Source organism: Arvicola amphibius, chromosome 11, assembly GCF_903992535.2.
Source record: "Arvicola amphibius chromosome 11, mArvAmp1.2, whole genome shotgun sequence".
Lineage (NCBI taxonomy): Eukaryota > Metazoa > Chordata > Mammalia > Rodentia > Cricetidae > Arvicola > Arvicola amphibius.
Genome location: NC_052057.2, coordinates 26,704,350 through 26,721,708, shown reverse-complemented (window position 1 = coordinate 26,721,708; position 17,359 = coordinate 26,704,350). Strand labels below are relative to the sequence as shown.

The 17,359-nt window shown below is 45.7% G+C and overlaps 1 protein-coding gene across 1 annotated transcript in view; it reads right to left on the bottom strand.

Moving 5' to 3' along the window:
* Positions 1–17,359, bottom strand: part of Setd7 (SET domain containing 7, histone lysine methyltransferase) — a 46,756-nt gene that overhangs the window by 15,497 nt on the left and 13,900 nt on the right. Inside the window, exons 3-5 of the mRNA XM_038348302.1 lie at positions 10,684–10,885; positions 4,321–4,510; positions 453–534 (exon numbers count right to left, since the gene is read on the bottom strand). Of these exons, the coding sequence (XP_038204230.1) occupies positions 453–534; positions 4,321–4,510; positions 10,684–10,885 (474 nt within the window). The remainder of the gene's footprint in view (positions 1–452; positions 535–4,320; positions 4,511–10,683; positions 10,886–17,359) is intronic.

The window sequence follows — 17,359 nt, the reverse complement described above, 5'->3', positions numbered from 1 at the left end:
CCGAGAGGGCCTGGAAGATGGCTCACTGGGCAAAAAAAAAATGCCTGCTTCTAAGCCTGACCTAAGGGTGTGCCTTTCCAGAGTGTGGAGGAAGGAACTGATTTCTAACGTTGTTCTCTGGTTTCTACATGTATGCTTCCCCAATCCCCCAGAGTCCCCAGAAAGGGTGTGACCATCTGACTCAACACTTTACTGAGAGAGTTCATTCTAGAACGAGACATGAACCTGCTTGATAGTGCAGAGACCTTCTGTGAACAGCCTCGATATAAGAATATAATTAGTCTTCCTCAGAACACACACATACTTACTTGGAAGTGTGCCAAGGAAAAGTACTCATTATGGAGAGGCTTGGCTTGAGTAGGAGCCCAGCCTGAGCCGAGAGCCACAGACGCTTAAGGGTGCCCACCACCAGGGCCTAAACGGCGCAAAGAAAGCCACAAGGAAAGAGTTACCTCTCGGACTCATAGGGGTCTGGAAGGAGGGCATCACTGGAGATGCAGGAGGAAGTCGATTTATCGAAGTGATACACAGAACCTGAAAGGCAAAACCAGCACGTCAGGTCAGGTGCAGAGACCAGCAGGACATGCAGGAGTGGCTCCCCAGTGACAGATGAACCAAACAGTCACAGGCACCGCTCTGGTTGTGCCAACCAGAGTAGCGAAATAGGCATTTGTCAGTTTTAGTCTTTGTTATGTTCTCAAATCCTGTCCTCTTTTTCCTTATCCTTGGTGAGAAAGGATTTTACCAAGTTGCCTGGCCTGGCTTTGTGCTTGAGAGCCCCTTGCCTCAAGCTTCTGGGGCTGGGATTACAGGTCCACACTTATCAGGCCTTGCTAGTTAAGTGTTCATGTAGAGCCACCAGATTTATTTTCTTTCTTTCTTTCTTTCTTTCTTTCTTTCTTTCTTTCTTTCTTTCTTTCTTAACTTTCTTCTTTTTTTTTTAGATTTATTTATTATGCCTACATGTATGCTTGCACACCAGAAGAAGGCACCAGATCTCATTATAGATGGTTGCGAGCCACCGTGTGGTTGCTGGGAGTTGAACTCAGGACCTCAGAAGAACAGCCAGTGCTCTTAACCTCTGAGCCATCTCTCAGATTTAATTCTTAAGATTCCTGTTTGTCGATTTTTCCTTTATTGAAATTTCTTAAAAGTCTGCTTGTGTAGTTAAAACTTTAAGCAGAACACGTTGTAGCAGGATTTTCAGATTTCTCTGGTCAGAGCAAACTGGATATTGGTTTTTAAATTTCTTTGAGGATTTCTTCATCCCAGACACAGCAGAGCCCAGCAGTTGGCTCCTTCGCTGTGAGTAAACAACCTCACAGAACTATGGAGACAATGTTGCTCTCGACTCTGCTGTAAGAGTTCTTTGGGGCCGGGCGGTGGTGGCGCACGCCTTTAATCCCAGCACTCGGGAGGCAGAGGCAGGTGGCTCTCTGTGAGTTCGAGGCCAGCCTGGTCTACAAGAGCTAGTTCCAGGACAGGCTCTAAAAAAGCTGCAGAGAAACCCTGTCTCGAAAAACCAAAAAAAAAAAAAAAAAAAAAAGAGTTCTTTGGCTTCCATCTTGGCGGCTCAGAACCTGGTCGGTAATCAGTCCTGAAGATAGGGTAGGCAAGGTCCTAGAATTACTGTTGGCTGTTTAGTGACCTTGGTGGGTCCTCAAAGGGCACAAGGGATGGAAGGTTCCCTGGGTGTTCATGAGCAAGGAAACAAGATTTGGAACCAGAAAGTGAACTCTTGCAAGGTCAATCATTTTTTAAAAAAATATTTATTTATTATTTATTTATTTATTTATTTATTTATTTATTTATTTATTTATTTATTTATTGTGTATACACTATATGCCTGCACGCCAGAAGAGGGCACCAGATCACATTTCAGATGGTTGTGAGCCACCATGTGGTTGCCGGGAATTGAACTCAGGACCTTTGAAAGAGCAGGCAATGCTCTTATCTGCTGAGCCATCTTTCCAGCCCCGGTCAATCATTTTTCCCACCAACATCACTAACAATCCATCAATTGGCTCTTCAGTAGTCACCATGGTTACCAGACCCCCTTTCTGGTTTTTTTTAAAATACAGCAGAAATCTAAACGGATGCCTCACGCCTAAGTTAGAAAATGGTCCAATAAGCCAGGAACTGCCTAGGAAATTGATTATTTAAGTATTTCAAAAGGAGAAGATTCAGCTGAGAAACTTGGTTATAGGGGAGATGGAAGAGTCGCGAAACCAAGTGGGGAGCCAGGAGGAATCTAGAAGTGGCAAGATCAGGAAGCTGGGGATGGGAGTGCAGGTGGTGGTGTGTTCTTCCTGGGCTCCAGATTGCTTCTGCGGCCAGCAGCCTCTCCAGGGCTTAAACAAACTTAAACAAACTCATAAGCTGGGGAAAGGAACAGCTGCCTGCAACAGAAGCAGGCAGAGGAGCACAGGGATAGTGTGATGACTTCTCTCGGTTGTCAACTTGACTACATCTGGAATTAACTAAACCCAAGTGCCTAGGTGCACCTTGTGGGATTCTTTTCTTTCTTTCTTCCTTTCTTTCCCCTTTTTCTTTTTCTTTTGCTTTTTGAGACAGGATTTTTCTGTGTGTAGCTTTGGCTGTCCTGGAACTCATCCTGTAGACCAGGCCTCGAACTCATAGAGATCACAGAGAACAGCAAGGGTTTTATTTTAGAATTAAATTTTTTTTTTTAAAAAAAAAAAAAGAACTTCATTTTGGGCTTACTTGAATTGATTTATACACGTGTGGATGTGTATCTGTGTGTTGGTATGAAAGTCAGTGATATTGTGGGTGAGAATTACCTTGAGGGTTTTCTCCCCAGGCTCCATTCATCTTGGTTATTTATTTACTTTTATTTTGAGACAGGGTTTTTCTGTAGCCATGGCCGTCCTGGATCTCTCTCTCTCTCTCTCTCTCTCTCTCTCTCTCTCTCTCTCTCACTGTAGGTTAGGCTGGCCTCAAACTCCTAGAGCTGCCTGCCTCTGCCTCTCAAGTGGGATTAAAGGCGGGCACCACCACAGCTCGGCCACCTTGTTTTTTTTTTTTTGGGACAGGGTCTCTCAGCCTAGAGCTGGTCACCAAGCTCCAGGGATCTGTCTGTCTACACCTCTCCAGTGCCACGTGGCTTTTGTGCACAGGTTCTAGAGACTGAACTCTGGTCTTTAAGCTGAGGTGGTAAGCATTTTATCGACAGAGCTGTCTCTCCAGGAATAACTGTAAGTACACAGGAAAGTACAAAGAAAGAAAGACTGTTCCCGCTGTTTCTTCTAATATTAACTTTTAAGAAGAGTTTTACATTTACTTAGTGTGTGTGTGTATTTGTACACATGCGGTACAAACTGCATCTGTTATGCATGCGCTCTCTCTCTCTCTCTCTCTCTCTCTCTGATGTATGTATGAGGTCAGAGCACAGCTTTCAGGAGTAGACTCTCTTCCTTGCCATGTGGGTCCCTGAGACTAAATTCCAGATCATCACCCTTTGGAGCAAACTCCTACAGCCACAGCGGAATCTCTGGCTTAATCAGCTATACATTTTATCCAGATCTTGAAGTCTACCTGATTCGATTCTTTAATAACATAAAAACCATGGCTCCGTGCTTTAGAGACACAGTCATTTGAAGCTGGTTGAACTAACTGCCCATCACTTCTTAGTCCCACATCTTCTTAGAGTCACCTATAGATACCTTCTCGTGGTATTTTCTCAGCATGTCCCTCTGAAGTACATGCTGTGCTTCCTCCGTCACGCCTGCTGGGCTTGCAACGTAAGTGAGGGAAGTTACAGGCTGAGGCTTTGGGAGTTGCCTCTGGAATCTGTTTGCTCGGATACATCTGTGATCCACTGTGAGAAAACATTGCCTAAAGTGGTCTCGATGCCTTCAGACTAGGCCCCAGCGTAAGACACAGACCAGCCTAGACCAGCCAAACCTCGAGGCATAGCAGACGGGTGGCTTCTGTTATAAACAGGGACGGACTGAGGAGCCTGCTTTGTGTGTGTGTGTGTGTGTGTGTGAACTGTCTGACACTCATTAAAGTGGGCTCCCCAGAGAAGAAAAGAAACTTCTTTGTAGGGTAATGGTTAATCCCAGCATTTGGGAGCCGAGGCAGGTGGGTCTCTGTGAGTCAGAGACTAGTCTGATCCATAGTGAGTTCCAGTACAGCCTGGGTTACACAGAGAATCCTGTCTCAAAAAACCAAACCAAACCAAAAAACCAAAACCAAAACCACCACCACCACCACCACCACCACCACCACCACCACCACCACCACCACCACCACCACCACCAAAAACTTCTCCAACCTGCCACCCACTGGACAACTTACTTCCAGATGTCACTTCAAAGTGTGGCCTCCCTTCTTCCGTGGCCGTGAGGGTGGCCAGTTTCCCTTCGATCATCTCTCCATCAATAAACTTTCCATAGAGCGCAGTCCTCTGATCAGGGTAGACATAGGCTATCTTCTCTCCAGTCATCTCCCCATCTTCATTGACTTCCCCGACCAGGCTGCCTCCATCCTGGTGGGAGAAACAAAGCCCAGAGGTGTTATACAAAGTGTCCATCTGTAGGGCATGAGTTCAGAAAGTTTCTTTTTTGCACCCCCGCCCCCAAGAATACCAACACTGATAATAACAGTCTAAGAACCTAGAGCTTCTGACAGGAGTCAGGGCTCTTCGTGCCTCTGCAGATAGCCCCTTGGCCACATGTAGATACACTTCTGGAATGTTCTAAGCTCAGGGACACGCATGCCTCCTTTAGAGTAGGAGACTGAAGTGTACTCAGTTACGGGGACTCTAGCTTGGTGGGTTATCTAAGAAACAAACACATTACACTCAGAACAGGCTTGCAAACATTTAAGGGAGATATAATTAAGCACATACCTGTAATATGTTAAGGGAAATATATTACAGCGTAACTATATTATAAATATATATTACAGCACACACCTGTACTCTCAGCACTAGGGAGGCAGAGGTAGGCGGATCTCTGATCTCTGTTGAGTTTGAGGACAGCCTGATCTATCCAGGACAGCCAGGACACATAAACAGATGCTGTCTCAAAACATACAAACAAACAAACAAACAAGCAAACTTCAGTTAAAATGTACTTTCCCCCCCTTTTTGCAGCACTGGGGTGAACCCAGAGTCCAGGACCTTGTAGGACTGGACATGCTAAACACTTTACCTCTGAACTAAGTCTGTATGCCTTTAAGCATACTTCAGAATTAGTTTGGTCTATTTGAGTAAAAATAGAATTGTCTGTGTTTTCTAAGGGCTAAACAAAAGACCTCGTCTCTTCCACATCAGTTCTTTCTTCTGTTCTTCATCTGTGACTCCCCAGCCTCCCTCCAGGAGAAGGGCCAACTTTGGTTCATTCCATAGGACTAATGCCAGAGTAATTCTATGTCCTGGTAAGGGCCAGGGTCACAGCAGGTAACCAACTACACACACACACACACACACACACACACACACACACTCCTGTATATGTGCATGTAACTGCATGGATGAGCATGTGAAATGGTACGTGTGTGGAGGTCAGAGGACAACTTGCAGAGAAGTCATTTCTCTCCTTCTACCACGTGGATCCCAAGGGACCTATCATGTTGCCAGGCTTAGTGGCAGGACCTTTACCCACAAAGCCATCGCGTGGACACTTTTTCAGTTGAACTAGGCTACTGCAACATTATTGTTAATTTCATTTAGGATGCAGGGGACGGTTCCCTCTCATGGAAACCTTGACTGCGTAACTCATCCATCTACGTTTTTTTTTGTAGGCTTGCTCAACAATTTGATAGCGTGGCCTCTCAGATAGCTTGGCTAATATCCTCAAGCTCAAGTATCTGGGAACGGCTGCTTGATGCAGGTTGACCCTCCGTGCTGCTTATTGAGACTGGAATAAGCAGAGTGACATACACGATTTGCTCAGCTCACCGCGGTCTAGTCGTTCTTTCGTGGGGAGAAACGATCAGTTAAAGTAAATTTCAGAACTTTTGAAGAAGAACACACAGCGTCATTTTTCCACAGGCAGAAAGCACAGTAGGGTGACATTCGTTGCTCGTCATCCTTCTGAAGTTAATTCTTACGAACGTGGTGTAAATAGAGACGACCTTTCTGTGCGATCTGCCTTTGGGGTGCTGCTGAGCCTCAGCGTGTTAGAGAGTGTGTGCCTCTTACGTGCCATAGCTAACAGACGCCCACCAGACGCCCACATTACTGCTGATTTGAAGCAAAAGTCTGTGTTTAGGGCCTCACCTTTCCCCCTCAAAAGTTGAATTTATTTCTTTGGACTGACAAAATAGAAATCCTTTGGTTTTCAAAAGGACTTATGAGTCTTAAATTGCATTGGAAGTTAAAAATCAAACCAAACAAAAGGGCATACTTAGCAGGACCGCAGGTGACGTCTCTCGGTAGAGAGCTCAGCTAGCATGCTCCGCGCCCTGGTTTGGATCTCAGCGCTGCACAATCTGGACGTGGTGGTGGCACCTGTAACCCTAGCACTTAGGAGGCAGAGGCAGGGGGATCAGAGGTTCAGGGTCATCCTCAGGTACACAGAGAATCTGAGGCCAGCCTGGGCTACAGAAGACCGTCTCAAAAACCAAAACATCAACAGCAAAACTTTTGTATCTCTAGTTCCTAGAGTGATCCTATAAGTACGCTAGGGAGAATGGTTCTGTTTTCCCTCCCCTCGTTCTCGCCATGCTACAAATACTGCCCAACTACTCTATCAAAAAGCATCGGGTGGAGGCCACGGCCTCGGTCTGCCCACTGGCACCCCTGTCAGAAGGAGTAGTCATTGCAATTCTCTGTTGGGTGGGGATTAACAAGGAAAAGGCTGCTTGGAGTGTCCAGTCTCCCTTTTCACTTACCCTCCCCTGGGTCCTAGGCACTGCCCTGTCAATCCTAGGAAGGCCCATGTCCCTCAAGAGAAGCCCCCAATGCTTCCACAGCAGAAGGGACCGAGAAGCCTGTTGTGGCTTTGGCTTTGGGTTCACACTATGCCTCCAATCCAAAGTTACTGCAATGAAAACTGGCAATTCAGTCCCTGACACTAATGCCTGTTTCCATATCGATTCGGACTCCAGAGAGCAGAGGGGTACAATCTTCCTCTTCCACTGACATCAGATACCACACTTGAAGCAGGTGCCATCGACTATTCTGCAAGCTAGCCATTTCCCACGCCAGAATCTTCTCTTGGTATTTAATAAGACCACAGGATAAAATGTTGCTATAGCCGCTGATGGGTGGTCCGCGCTCTAGCGACCGGCCCCCACCCGTGTGCCTGCGGCAGTACTAATTGTACTCAGGGGACTATGAAAAAATAAAAAAAGAACACAAAGGTGGGAACTGACATGTTGGGGGCGTCGGGGGGTGGGACTGGGAAGCTGAGCTGGAGGTGCATATGATGGGATACATGTTTATGAAATTGTCAAGAACACAAAAGATCCTCTAAAAACCGTTATTGTACATTTGGATTTCAAAATTTGGCTCCACTCCGTGAGATGAAGGCAGGAAATGGTCTCCGTGTACCTTCGATCTCATCGCAGGACTTCAGTTGATCCTAGTCAGAAGTGAAGTGACAGGGAGTGGGAGTCACTGGGAATTCCTGTTTCCTCTCTCTCCCATCGTCTGCCTACACACAGGGCCCCACTCATTCTCCTGAAAAGTCTCTCTCGAATGTCAGTAGCTCCCCAGTGTCGTGGAGCTCCGCCTGGCCATGCAGGAAGCCCACTCTCAGTGTTAGAACTGTAGGTACCTTGGCACCTGTCCATCTGCTTGTCTGCTTCTACCTAGACAGTCCCCAAACGATGTCTGACGGATCAGAGCCGATCAAGCGGAGACCTAAATGTTTGTGCAACTCTTAGCCAGAGCTCAACCACATTCTTCCCTTAGAACACAGTTTCTTTTTAAAATTCTTTGTGTGTGTGTGTGTGTGTGTGTTTGTGAGAGAGAGAGAGAGAGAGAGAGAGACAGAGACAGAGACAGAGAGAGGTGTTGGATCTCTAGAGCCCCCACTGATAAAATGATAAAACAGCAGGAGCTCCTAACTGCTGAGCCATTTCCCCAGCCTCAAACCTCAAGGCTTAAACCCTTCTGTCTCAGGCTCCCCTAGCAGCTGGCACCATAAACAGTGTCATAAACAGTGTCAAGTTTAACGGATTAAAAACACAATTGACTGGCTGGGCACCATTGTGTGTGTCTTTAATCATGGCACTAGAAAGGCAGGGGCCAGGTTGGTCTACACATTGAAGCTCCAGGACAGGCAGAACTATGTAGAAAAACCCTGTCTCAAAAAATAAAACAACAACAACAACAACAACAACAATTATACTTAGACGATGTTGGATATCCTGCTCTGTCTGCTTTATTCCCTTGAGGCAGGGTCTCACTGAACTTGGAGGTGTGCCAGCCCCAGAGATCCTCAGTGAGAGCGTTGGGAGGGCATACGTGACCAAGCCAGGCTTTTTACTTGGTTTCTGAGGATTTGAACTCAGGTCCTTATACTCATAGCAAGTGCTCTTTTCTGATGAGCCATCTTTTCAGCCACTTAAATAGTTTCTAAAGAATAATAATGTGGCCGGGCGGTGGTGGCGCACGCCTTTAATCCCAGCACTCGGGAGGCAGAGGCAGGCGGATCTCTGTGAGTTCGAGACCAGCCTGGTCTACAAGAGCTAGTTCCAGGACAGGCTCCAAAGCTACAGAGAAACCCTGTCTCGAAAAAACCAAAAAAAAAAAAAAAAAAAAAAAAAAAGAATAATAATGTGAACCCTGATGGCTCTTTGGCCTGGAGAGGGAGGGAGTGGGGGTATGGGTGGAGGGGAGGGGAGGGAAGGGGAGGAGGAGGGGAGGAGATGGCAATTTTTAATAAAAAATAAATAAACTGGAAACAAACAAACAAACAAAAAAAAGAATAATAATGTGGCTCTTCCCGTCTCTCTTCTGTAGAGGGGGCTGCTGCCTCTCTCTCTCTCTCTCCCCTCTCCTCCTTCCCTCTCCCTCTCCCCCTTCCCTTCCATAACCCACTAAATAAACTCTATAACCCCTCTCCCCAAAAGAAGAAGAATGTGGGGCTGGAGAGATGACTCAGCAGTTAAAAGCATTGGCTGCTCTTCCAGAGGACCTGAATTCGATTCCCAGCAACCACATGGTTGCTCACAACCATCTAGGGATCTGATGGCCTCTTCTGGCATTAAGTCATACATGCAGATAGAACACTCAAATAGGTAAAATGAGTAAATGAATCTTAAAACAATAAAGTAAAAGTATAAACACTATGCTTAAAAAAGAATAGTAATGTTAGCTAGTGAGATGACTCAGGGAGGGGGATGGGGCAGGGTACAGGTGCTTGCTGCACAAGCCCGAGCTCAAGCCCTGGGCCCTATGTGAAGGCGGGGAAAGAGAATGTAGTCTACAAATTGCCCTCACATGGCTGCCATACATATGCGTGACACATGCATCCCTACACAAACAACACATAAATAAATGTAACAACGTGTACGTGCATTCGCTGAGGACACTTCTCTTGGTTTACATGTGATAATGTGCTTTTTGTGGGACGAAGTTTTCCTCTGTAGCCCAGGCAGACCTCAAACTCTGTCTATCACTGAGGCTGACCTTGGACTTCTGATCCCCTTGCCTCCATCCCTAAATGCTGGAATTCCAGGCAAGCACGACTCCGTCTAGCTTGCTCTTACTAATAACTCAGAGTAAGTAGAAAGGTATTTTCAGTTAAGCTTCTGGGCGTGATAAAATAGTAAACAAAGTATATCTTACGGTCTATTTTTCAAAACATGGTTTTCAAACTCATCAACAACAGATGGGATATTTGAAATGCAAACAAAAGTTATTAATTCCAAATCATGGGCTTTGCCATGTCTGTTTGCTGCAGTTTACTCAAAACCAGCACAGTTACCAAACACTTAAAGGCAAGTTCAGTTAAATCATCTTAATGTAAGCAGTGCAGTAGTCCGTGACGCATCTTTATAGCGAGAGGGCTGTAAAAACCAAGCTACAGTGGTGTAGAGACTCCAAAAAGGATTCAGTCTCACGTCTAAAACTAAGCAACAACTGGGCGAGATGGTGCACGCCTTTAATATCAACGCTTGGAGGCAGAGGCAGGAGGATCTCTATGAGTTTGAGGACAGCCTGGACTACAGAGTGCATTTGAGGCTAGCCAGATTACACAGTGAAAGCCTGTCTCTCCCCCTATATGAATTTATTTTTCTCCCCCCCCCCCTATTTTTTGACACAAGGTCTCTCTGCATACTCCTGGCTGCCCTGGATCTCACTACGTTCTGGGACTGAAGGCATGTCACCACGCCCAGCCACCCCTCATATGTATTTCAATGATGAAATAACCTCACCACTTCTTTCTACATGCCAAAGGAATTAAAAGCAACTTATTATTTTTTTTTTTACTTTAGAAATGGTACAATAAAGCTAGTTTGTTCCAGTGCTGAATAAACACACAGGACTACTCAGTATGACTCAGGAGAATAATTAATAGCAACCTCAAGCCTAGTCATCTAAGTCATAGCGAGCAACAGCAGGCAGGTGGGCCTCAGTTGCTCTCGTCAATAGCGGCTGATCCATGACTTCACAGCGGATACATTGTACTGTTTATCACGAGGAGTCAAAACATTGTCTTAAAACGAGCTCCTTTCTCTCAGAGGGAACAGGCGCCAGCTTACCGGGTAATGAATCCAGCAGACTCCATGTCGAATGTTGTCTTTGTATTGTCCCTTGAAGATGAGCCTCCCGTCGGTGTCATACTCCTGGGCTGGTCCGTTCAGCTCTCCATCGACGTATGTGCCTTGGAGAACACCTCCATCCTCATAGGTGTACACACCCTGGCCCTGCAGGGCGTCATCCACGTAATATCCCTCCAGGGTACTGGGAGGCAAGGGAGAACAGAAACAGTCAGATTACACAGCTCGCTCTCTCTCTCTCTCTCTCTCTCTCTCTCTCTCTCTCTCTCTCTCTCTCTCTCTCTCTCTCTCTCTCTCATACACGTATACACGTGGTGGGTAAAGGGCATCTCATGGTTGTTGGTTCCTTCTTTCCACTGTGTGGGTTACAGGGATCAAACTCAGGTTGTGAGGCTTGGTAGTAGGCACCTTTACCCATCAGGTCCAAGGGGCCACATGCCCAGCTCTGTTTTCATGTACCCAAGACAACATCTGGGATGCCCATAGATGGATGGCTTGGGAAAAGGCAGAGGTGACTAGTGGTTGGTAACGTCAGCTTCTTGGTAGAGCATTTACCTAGCATGCCCAAGGCCCCAGACTTGAGCAAGCTTTGACCCATAATCTCCTGATTCCTGTGAATCTCTTTTTTTCTTTGCTAAAGGAAAGAGAGAAGAAAAAAGGCCCATGTTGGGCTGAGAACAAGTCTCAGCTGCCCGTGTCTCCACGGCCAGGCAGATGCCCAGTTTACCCTGGGGCACCAGCAGTCCCACTGTTAAACTCTACCTAACAGTGGGGAATTCGTTTTTCGCGCAGTCCTTAGACGGCTTGCATACGGAGCTCTCCAATCACACAAGTGTGGTGTAGCGTGTACAAATGGCCATCTAACTTTCAAGCCACTAACATTTCATTCTACAGTAGCGATGGTAACTGGCATCCAATCAATAGGACTCTCCTTTGATCCCTTCGGAAGACTGACGAGACCTTAGTTTTGTGTTATACGGTCATGTATCCCTCAACGACAGGGACAGGCTCTGGAAAATGTGTTATTAGGAGATTTTGTCACTGTATGAACAACACAAGTATGCACACACAACTCTAGATGCTATAGCTGGTTCCAGATCTACGTTACATGCTAATCTTGCAGGGCTTTTGTGGTATATGCTGTTCCTGGCGTCATGCGTGTGGTACTCAGCTGTATACATGTGCTCATGTGCACGATCATGGACATAAAGGATCAGTGGGGTAAAGCAGGGAGATTGCAGGCTCAACCCTGCTCACCCCGTTAGCAGCCTGATAAAGCCTGAGCCCCGTGGCTGGACCAGAAGAAAGCTCACAGCACACTCAAAGTGATGTTACCACCCTTCTACTGCTGTCGTCAGAAAACACATTTGGAAGTTCAGAAATACATTTTCTGTCCAATATCCTTATGCAATGGAAGGAAGTTTACCAAAAATACCATTTGGAATAAACGGAAGGGCAGCTCAAAGCATTTTTAAAATTTTAAATGTGAGCCTTAACACTGCAGCTCAGAGGGTAAAGGCACTTGCTGCTAAACCTGAGGATCTGAGTTAATTTCCCTGGATACACACCACAGAAGGAGAGGACCAACAGAGGCAAGCTGTACTCTGATGTCCACACTCAGGCCTCCGCCTCCTGACCCATAACATATGTACACACAATAAATAAATGTAATTTAAAGATCAAAAAGATAAATACTAGCTATTCAGAAACAAAGACGGCTTAATACCCGGCTTTTGGTCCCAGATTTCGCTAGTAAGCATTTTAAGGTATGCACTCTATGTCGTGAGCACCCATCGTGTGGGCCTCTAGCCTGTATGGTGCACAGAATAATCCAGCGCAAGAACACTGCCGAGCAAGCACACACTGCTCAAGAGGCCGTGCAGAACAGCACACAGTCTGTACGGGGTAGGGAGGATAAGCGCATCCCTTCTACTGGAACAAGCATACACTGTGTGCTGGGTTAAGTAGGCCAAGCACACATCATGTTCTGAGCTAGGTAAGATAAACACACACCATGATCTGGGGCAGGTGGAATGTAAAGTGAGGGCACAGGGTTTGGGCAACCTGTTCCTGACTCTGTCTAGTGAAGTCTTGTCTTATGATTGAGAACGATTTGTAATTATTAAACGAAACGCACAGCCTGAACTGTGACAGTGTCTCGTTTCATTGTAATCACACTATTTGTGGCCTCCCAAGGAGATAAATAGTTCTCTTTCCCGTTTGTTTGCGTTATCAATGACAAATAGGCTTATTAAATTCATGAATGGAATAAAGAATACTTTCACATAGCTTTTGCATAAATAATCAAAACTCTACATCAGTGAAGCTGAATCAGTGAGATTCGACTGTCATTAGATTCACACAATTAACAAAGAGTCGGCTTGGAGAAGGAGTGCTAATCAACGGAAGGGCTGCTGTGTGCAGTGCAGGAAAGCAGTTCAGCCATCTCTTCATTTCTGGGAGGGATACAAGATGGGACCAGATGGTGGTGGTGCGTGCCTTTAATCCCAGAACTTGGGAGGCGGAGGCAGAGGTGGAGGCAGAAGCAGAGAGAGAGGCTGAGAGAGAAGCAGAGAGAGAAGGAGAGTGGCAAAGAGGCAGAGGTAGGCAAATCTCTGTGAGTTTGAGACCAGCGTGGTCTATGAAGTGAGTTTCAGGACAGCCAAGGCTGTACAGAGAAACCCTGTTTTGAGCTCCCAACCCTGGAAAAAGACACAAGATGCTCAGTGAAGCCTGAATTTTAGACAGGTTATTAACTTCAGCAGGTGCATATCTCAGATATTGAATATAAGATATAAAAATAACACGCTTTGTCTTTGTTGTCTGAGGTTTTAATTTAACCAGTGTTCTAAATGTTTTAATTTGCTAGTCCCGCCAACCCGTTTGACTTTAGATTGTCAGTAGCGTTCAGAACGTTCCTGTGTATATTTGGGTGTTGTCCCAACAGACATACCTGAGACAATACCTCTCAGATTCATGATCAAACCTAAAAGTCATAGGTCTCTCAGACAAGTTAAAAACAACAGCACAGACTTGCAAATGTTTTTGTGAGTGTAAGTTCACGCATGCCTGGGCTTGCACATGGAGGTGGGAGGGACCAACCTTTGGGGATCAGTTTTTCCTTCCGCTGCTGAGCTCAGATCATCAGGCAGATGCTTCTACCCCTGAGTCATCTTTCTGTTTGTTTGGTTTTGGCTTTTCCCCATACAGGGCTTCTTTGTATAGCCCTGACTGTCCTGAAACTCACTATATAGACCAGCCTGGCCTCCAGCTCACAGAGATCCGCCTGCCTGAGTGCTGGGACTAAGGGAGGGGCCTCTACACCCAGCTCCACTGAGTCATCTTGTTTTGATCTCAGTCCCAACGGTGTCCAATGGTTTGTCCTCGCCTCTTGGCCTGGGAGCGTATTCTCACTTCCCTCTCAAGAGAGACAGTCGTTTTCCTCTGCACAGCTGGCTTACTGTGCATAGTGAGTGCAGTTTCTGAAGGCGGGGTAGCAAAGGGTGCTGTAGCTAGCCTAAATTCCAGACCCCAGAAAACTACTGTTTCTCTTTCTGCAGTAATTTATGAATAACCCATTGAATGGAAGAAGGAAGGAATAGATACCTGTTATGTTAAAAATAAAAAGCAATGTGTTCATTGTGACAAACCAAACTTAAGTATCACTAAGCTACAAAAGTATAGAGTTTCACTATTCTTATCCAAAGTTTTTGTTTGACTTTTTTATGTAAACATCACACATTTCCATTCTCCCTCCCCATCGTCTCCCCCCCCCCCCCTTTTTGGTCACAGGGTCTCACTGTGTAGTCTAGCTTCAAGCTCAGTACCCCTCTGTTCTTTTTCCTTAGTGCTGGGTTACAAGCTTAGAACAATATGCTCAGCTCCGAATTTCACTGCTGTTCGTTTTGAGACAAGGCCTCACGTACTCAGGCTGGCCTTGAACTCACCATGTAGCTAAGGATGACTGTGAACGCTTGCTCCTCCTGCCTCTACCTCCCAAGTGCTGGAACTGTAGACATAGGCCCCCACTAATAATGCCTGCTGTTTCAATTTTCTTTCGCTCTTTTTGTGTGTGTCAGAAGAGGGTGTCAGGTCTCTTGGACCTGGGGTTACAGGTGGTTGTGAGCCATCTAACGTGGGTGTTCTGAAAAAACAGCAAGTGTTTAACCAGGAGGCCATTTCTCTAGGCCCAGTTTTAATGTTCTTAATCCATGTTTCCTTTTAACCTGCTGACAGACTCCTCAGGATAATATTAAGAAACGACCACAAGGGGCACTGAATTGTTTGTTTTTTCTGGCAATAGTATCTGAAGCAAACAACTGGAAAACTTAAGAGAAATGAAAACATCAGCCTAACTACATTTCTTACTCCTCACATATGCAGGCCTTTTTATTTTTTCAACATTTTATTTTTATTTTTTGGTTTTTTGAGACAGGGTTTCTCTGTGTAGCTTTGGAGCGTGTCCTGGAAGTCGCTCTGTAGACCAGGCTGGCCTCGAACTCATAGAGATTTGTCTGCCGCTATTTCTGCTACTTCCCAAGTGCAGGGATTAAAGGCATGCGCCACCACCGCTGGGCCAAGCCTTTTTATTTTACGAGGTGCTGAGTTTCCAAAAACAATTAAACTAGGAACTAGAACTTAAAATAGAGGAGAAATTGAGCAGCTGCTCACCCCAACTGACACACCTGCTTTTTATTTAAACATTACCTTATTTTCATTTGGAAGTCGCCTCTATAGTGTCTGAATACACAAAAGTATTTAGGAAGTTTAGTTTTTCTTCATAGTTTGGAGACTGAGGAGTTTCTGTCCTTTCCACCTAATGGACCTAACCGTTGTTTCTTTTCTCTAACAGGTGTGCCCAACCTGTAGCTTGTGGGGTAGCTATGAATGTGGCCAACACTAAATCTCGAGCTTGGTTAAAACTTAAGATTTTTTTGGCGATTTTTTTTTTCTTTTGGTAACTATTATATTGTGTTTTTCAAGTCTGAACTTTGTAGATACTAACACTGTATCCCAAGCCAAGAGAAACTGCACAGCGAAGAGCCCTAAGGGAGACATACTTGGATCCACATAGGAAGGAGATAAAGACAAGATCTCCTGAGTAAATTGGGAGCATTGGGGTCGCAAGAGAGGGTAAAAGAGGAGAGAGAAGGAAGGGAGGGGAGCAGAGAAAAATGCACAGCTCAATTTAAAAAAAAAAAAAAAGAAACTACTGGGCTGGCGAGATGGCTCAGCAGTTAAGAGCACTGACTGCTGCTCTTCCAGAGGTCCTGAGTTCAATTCCCAGCAACCACATGGTGGCTCACAGCCATCTGTAATGAGATCTGGTGCCCCCTTCTGGTGTGCAGATGTACATGGAAGGAATGTTGTATACCTAATAAATAAATAAATCTTTTTTTAAAAAAAAGAAACTACAAAAAATACTAGCAGGTGTGTCCAACTTTTTATATTGGAACATTGTGACCCATATAAAAGGCTGGACACATCTGCTAGTATGTCCTCGTCAATATAAGAGTCGAGAAAGAAACTTGAAAGTGAATCAGATTCTACATTCAAGTCTCACCTCTAACAAATCAAATTGCGGCTTAGTTCGAAAACATGGTTCTAGGAATTACTCCATGTGGCTGTATTATTAGCCAGTACTGCAAGCGGAGACAGGCGAAGGAGCCTTAACCCATCTGCTAAAGCCACTTCCAGCTAACACCTTCAGCTTTCAGGGTGGGATGGGCAAGCAAGGCGAAGCTCGTCCTGCACTTCTGCAGTCCTGCAGTCTGCCCGTGTGCTGGGCACCTTCAAAGTCGTTCCTGTCTTTGTTTTTAATCCTTTCGCAGAGGATGTGTGAGTCTAGAGAATCTGATGATCACAAAGACCCAAAATAACAGCAATTAGCACAATTTTGTTCTCTTCTTTAAGAGAAAACCCCCTCCCCCCTCCAAAATGTACTGCTATGGGCTGAATGTTTAGGTCCTTGGAAAATCTGTACATTGAAACCTTATTTCCCAATGGGGTGGTCCTAAGAGGTGAGGTGTTGAGGGAGGTATAAGGTTATGAAGTCAGAACCCTCCTGAGTGCACTTACTGCCCGTATAAAAGACACACGGGAGGTTGCTTCCTCTGGCTTCCTTCTCCAGCCCGTGACAAGATAAGCAGCCATCTGTAAGCCAGGAAGCAGGTCCCCACCAGACTCCAATCTAAGAGCTTTTGATCTCAAAGCTCCCAACTCTGCAGAACTATGAGAGGTGAACACACCTCAGGGAGACATCATCAGAACTGAACTGGAATGTGTGGACACTGGTTGGTATCTGGTGCTGAATCACTTGCTTGCTGACGGGGTTGGGGGGGCAGAATGGGAGAACCACACCTTTAGGAGTAGTTGAGGGTTGCGTGACTGTACCAACATTAAGACATTTGAAACTTTGAAGCTTTCCCTGGCAAGCAGTCTTCTAGGCCACTGTAATTAACTGTGTGGAGTAACATCAGGGTTAGTCACCATCTCCATCCATCCCCTCCCCCGGCACTTGGTGGGTGTGCTATGCCTTCCAAGGTCTTTGTAGCTTTTTTCACTCGATCATTTATCCCCATCCCACAAATGAGAAAACAGGAGTTTGGGGAGGCCACTACTAAAGAAGATGACCCTTCAGGAACACCTCCCATCAACC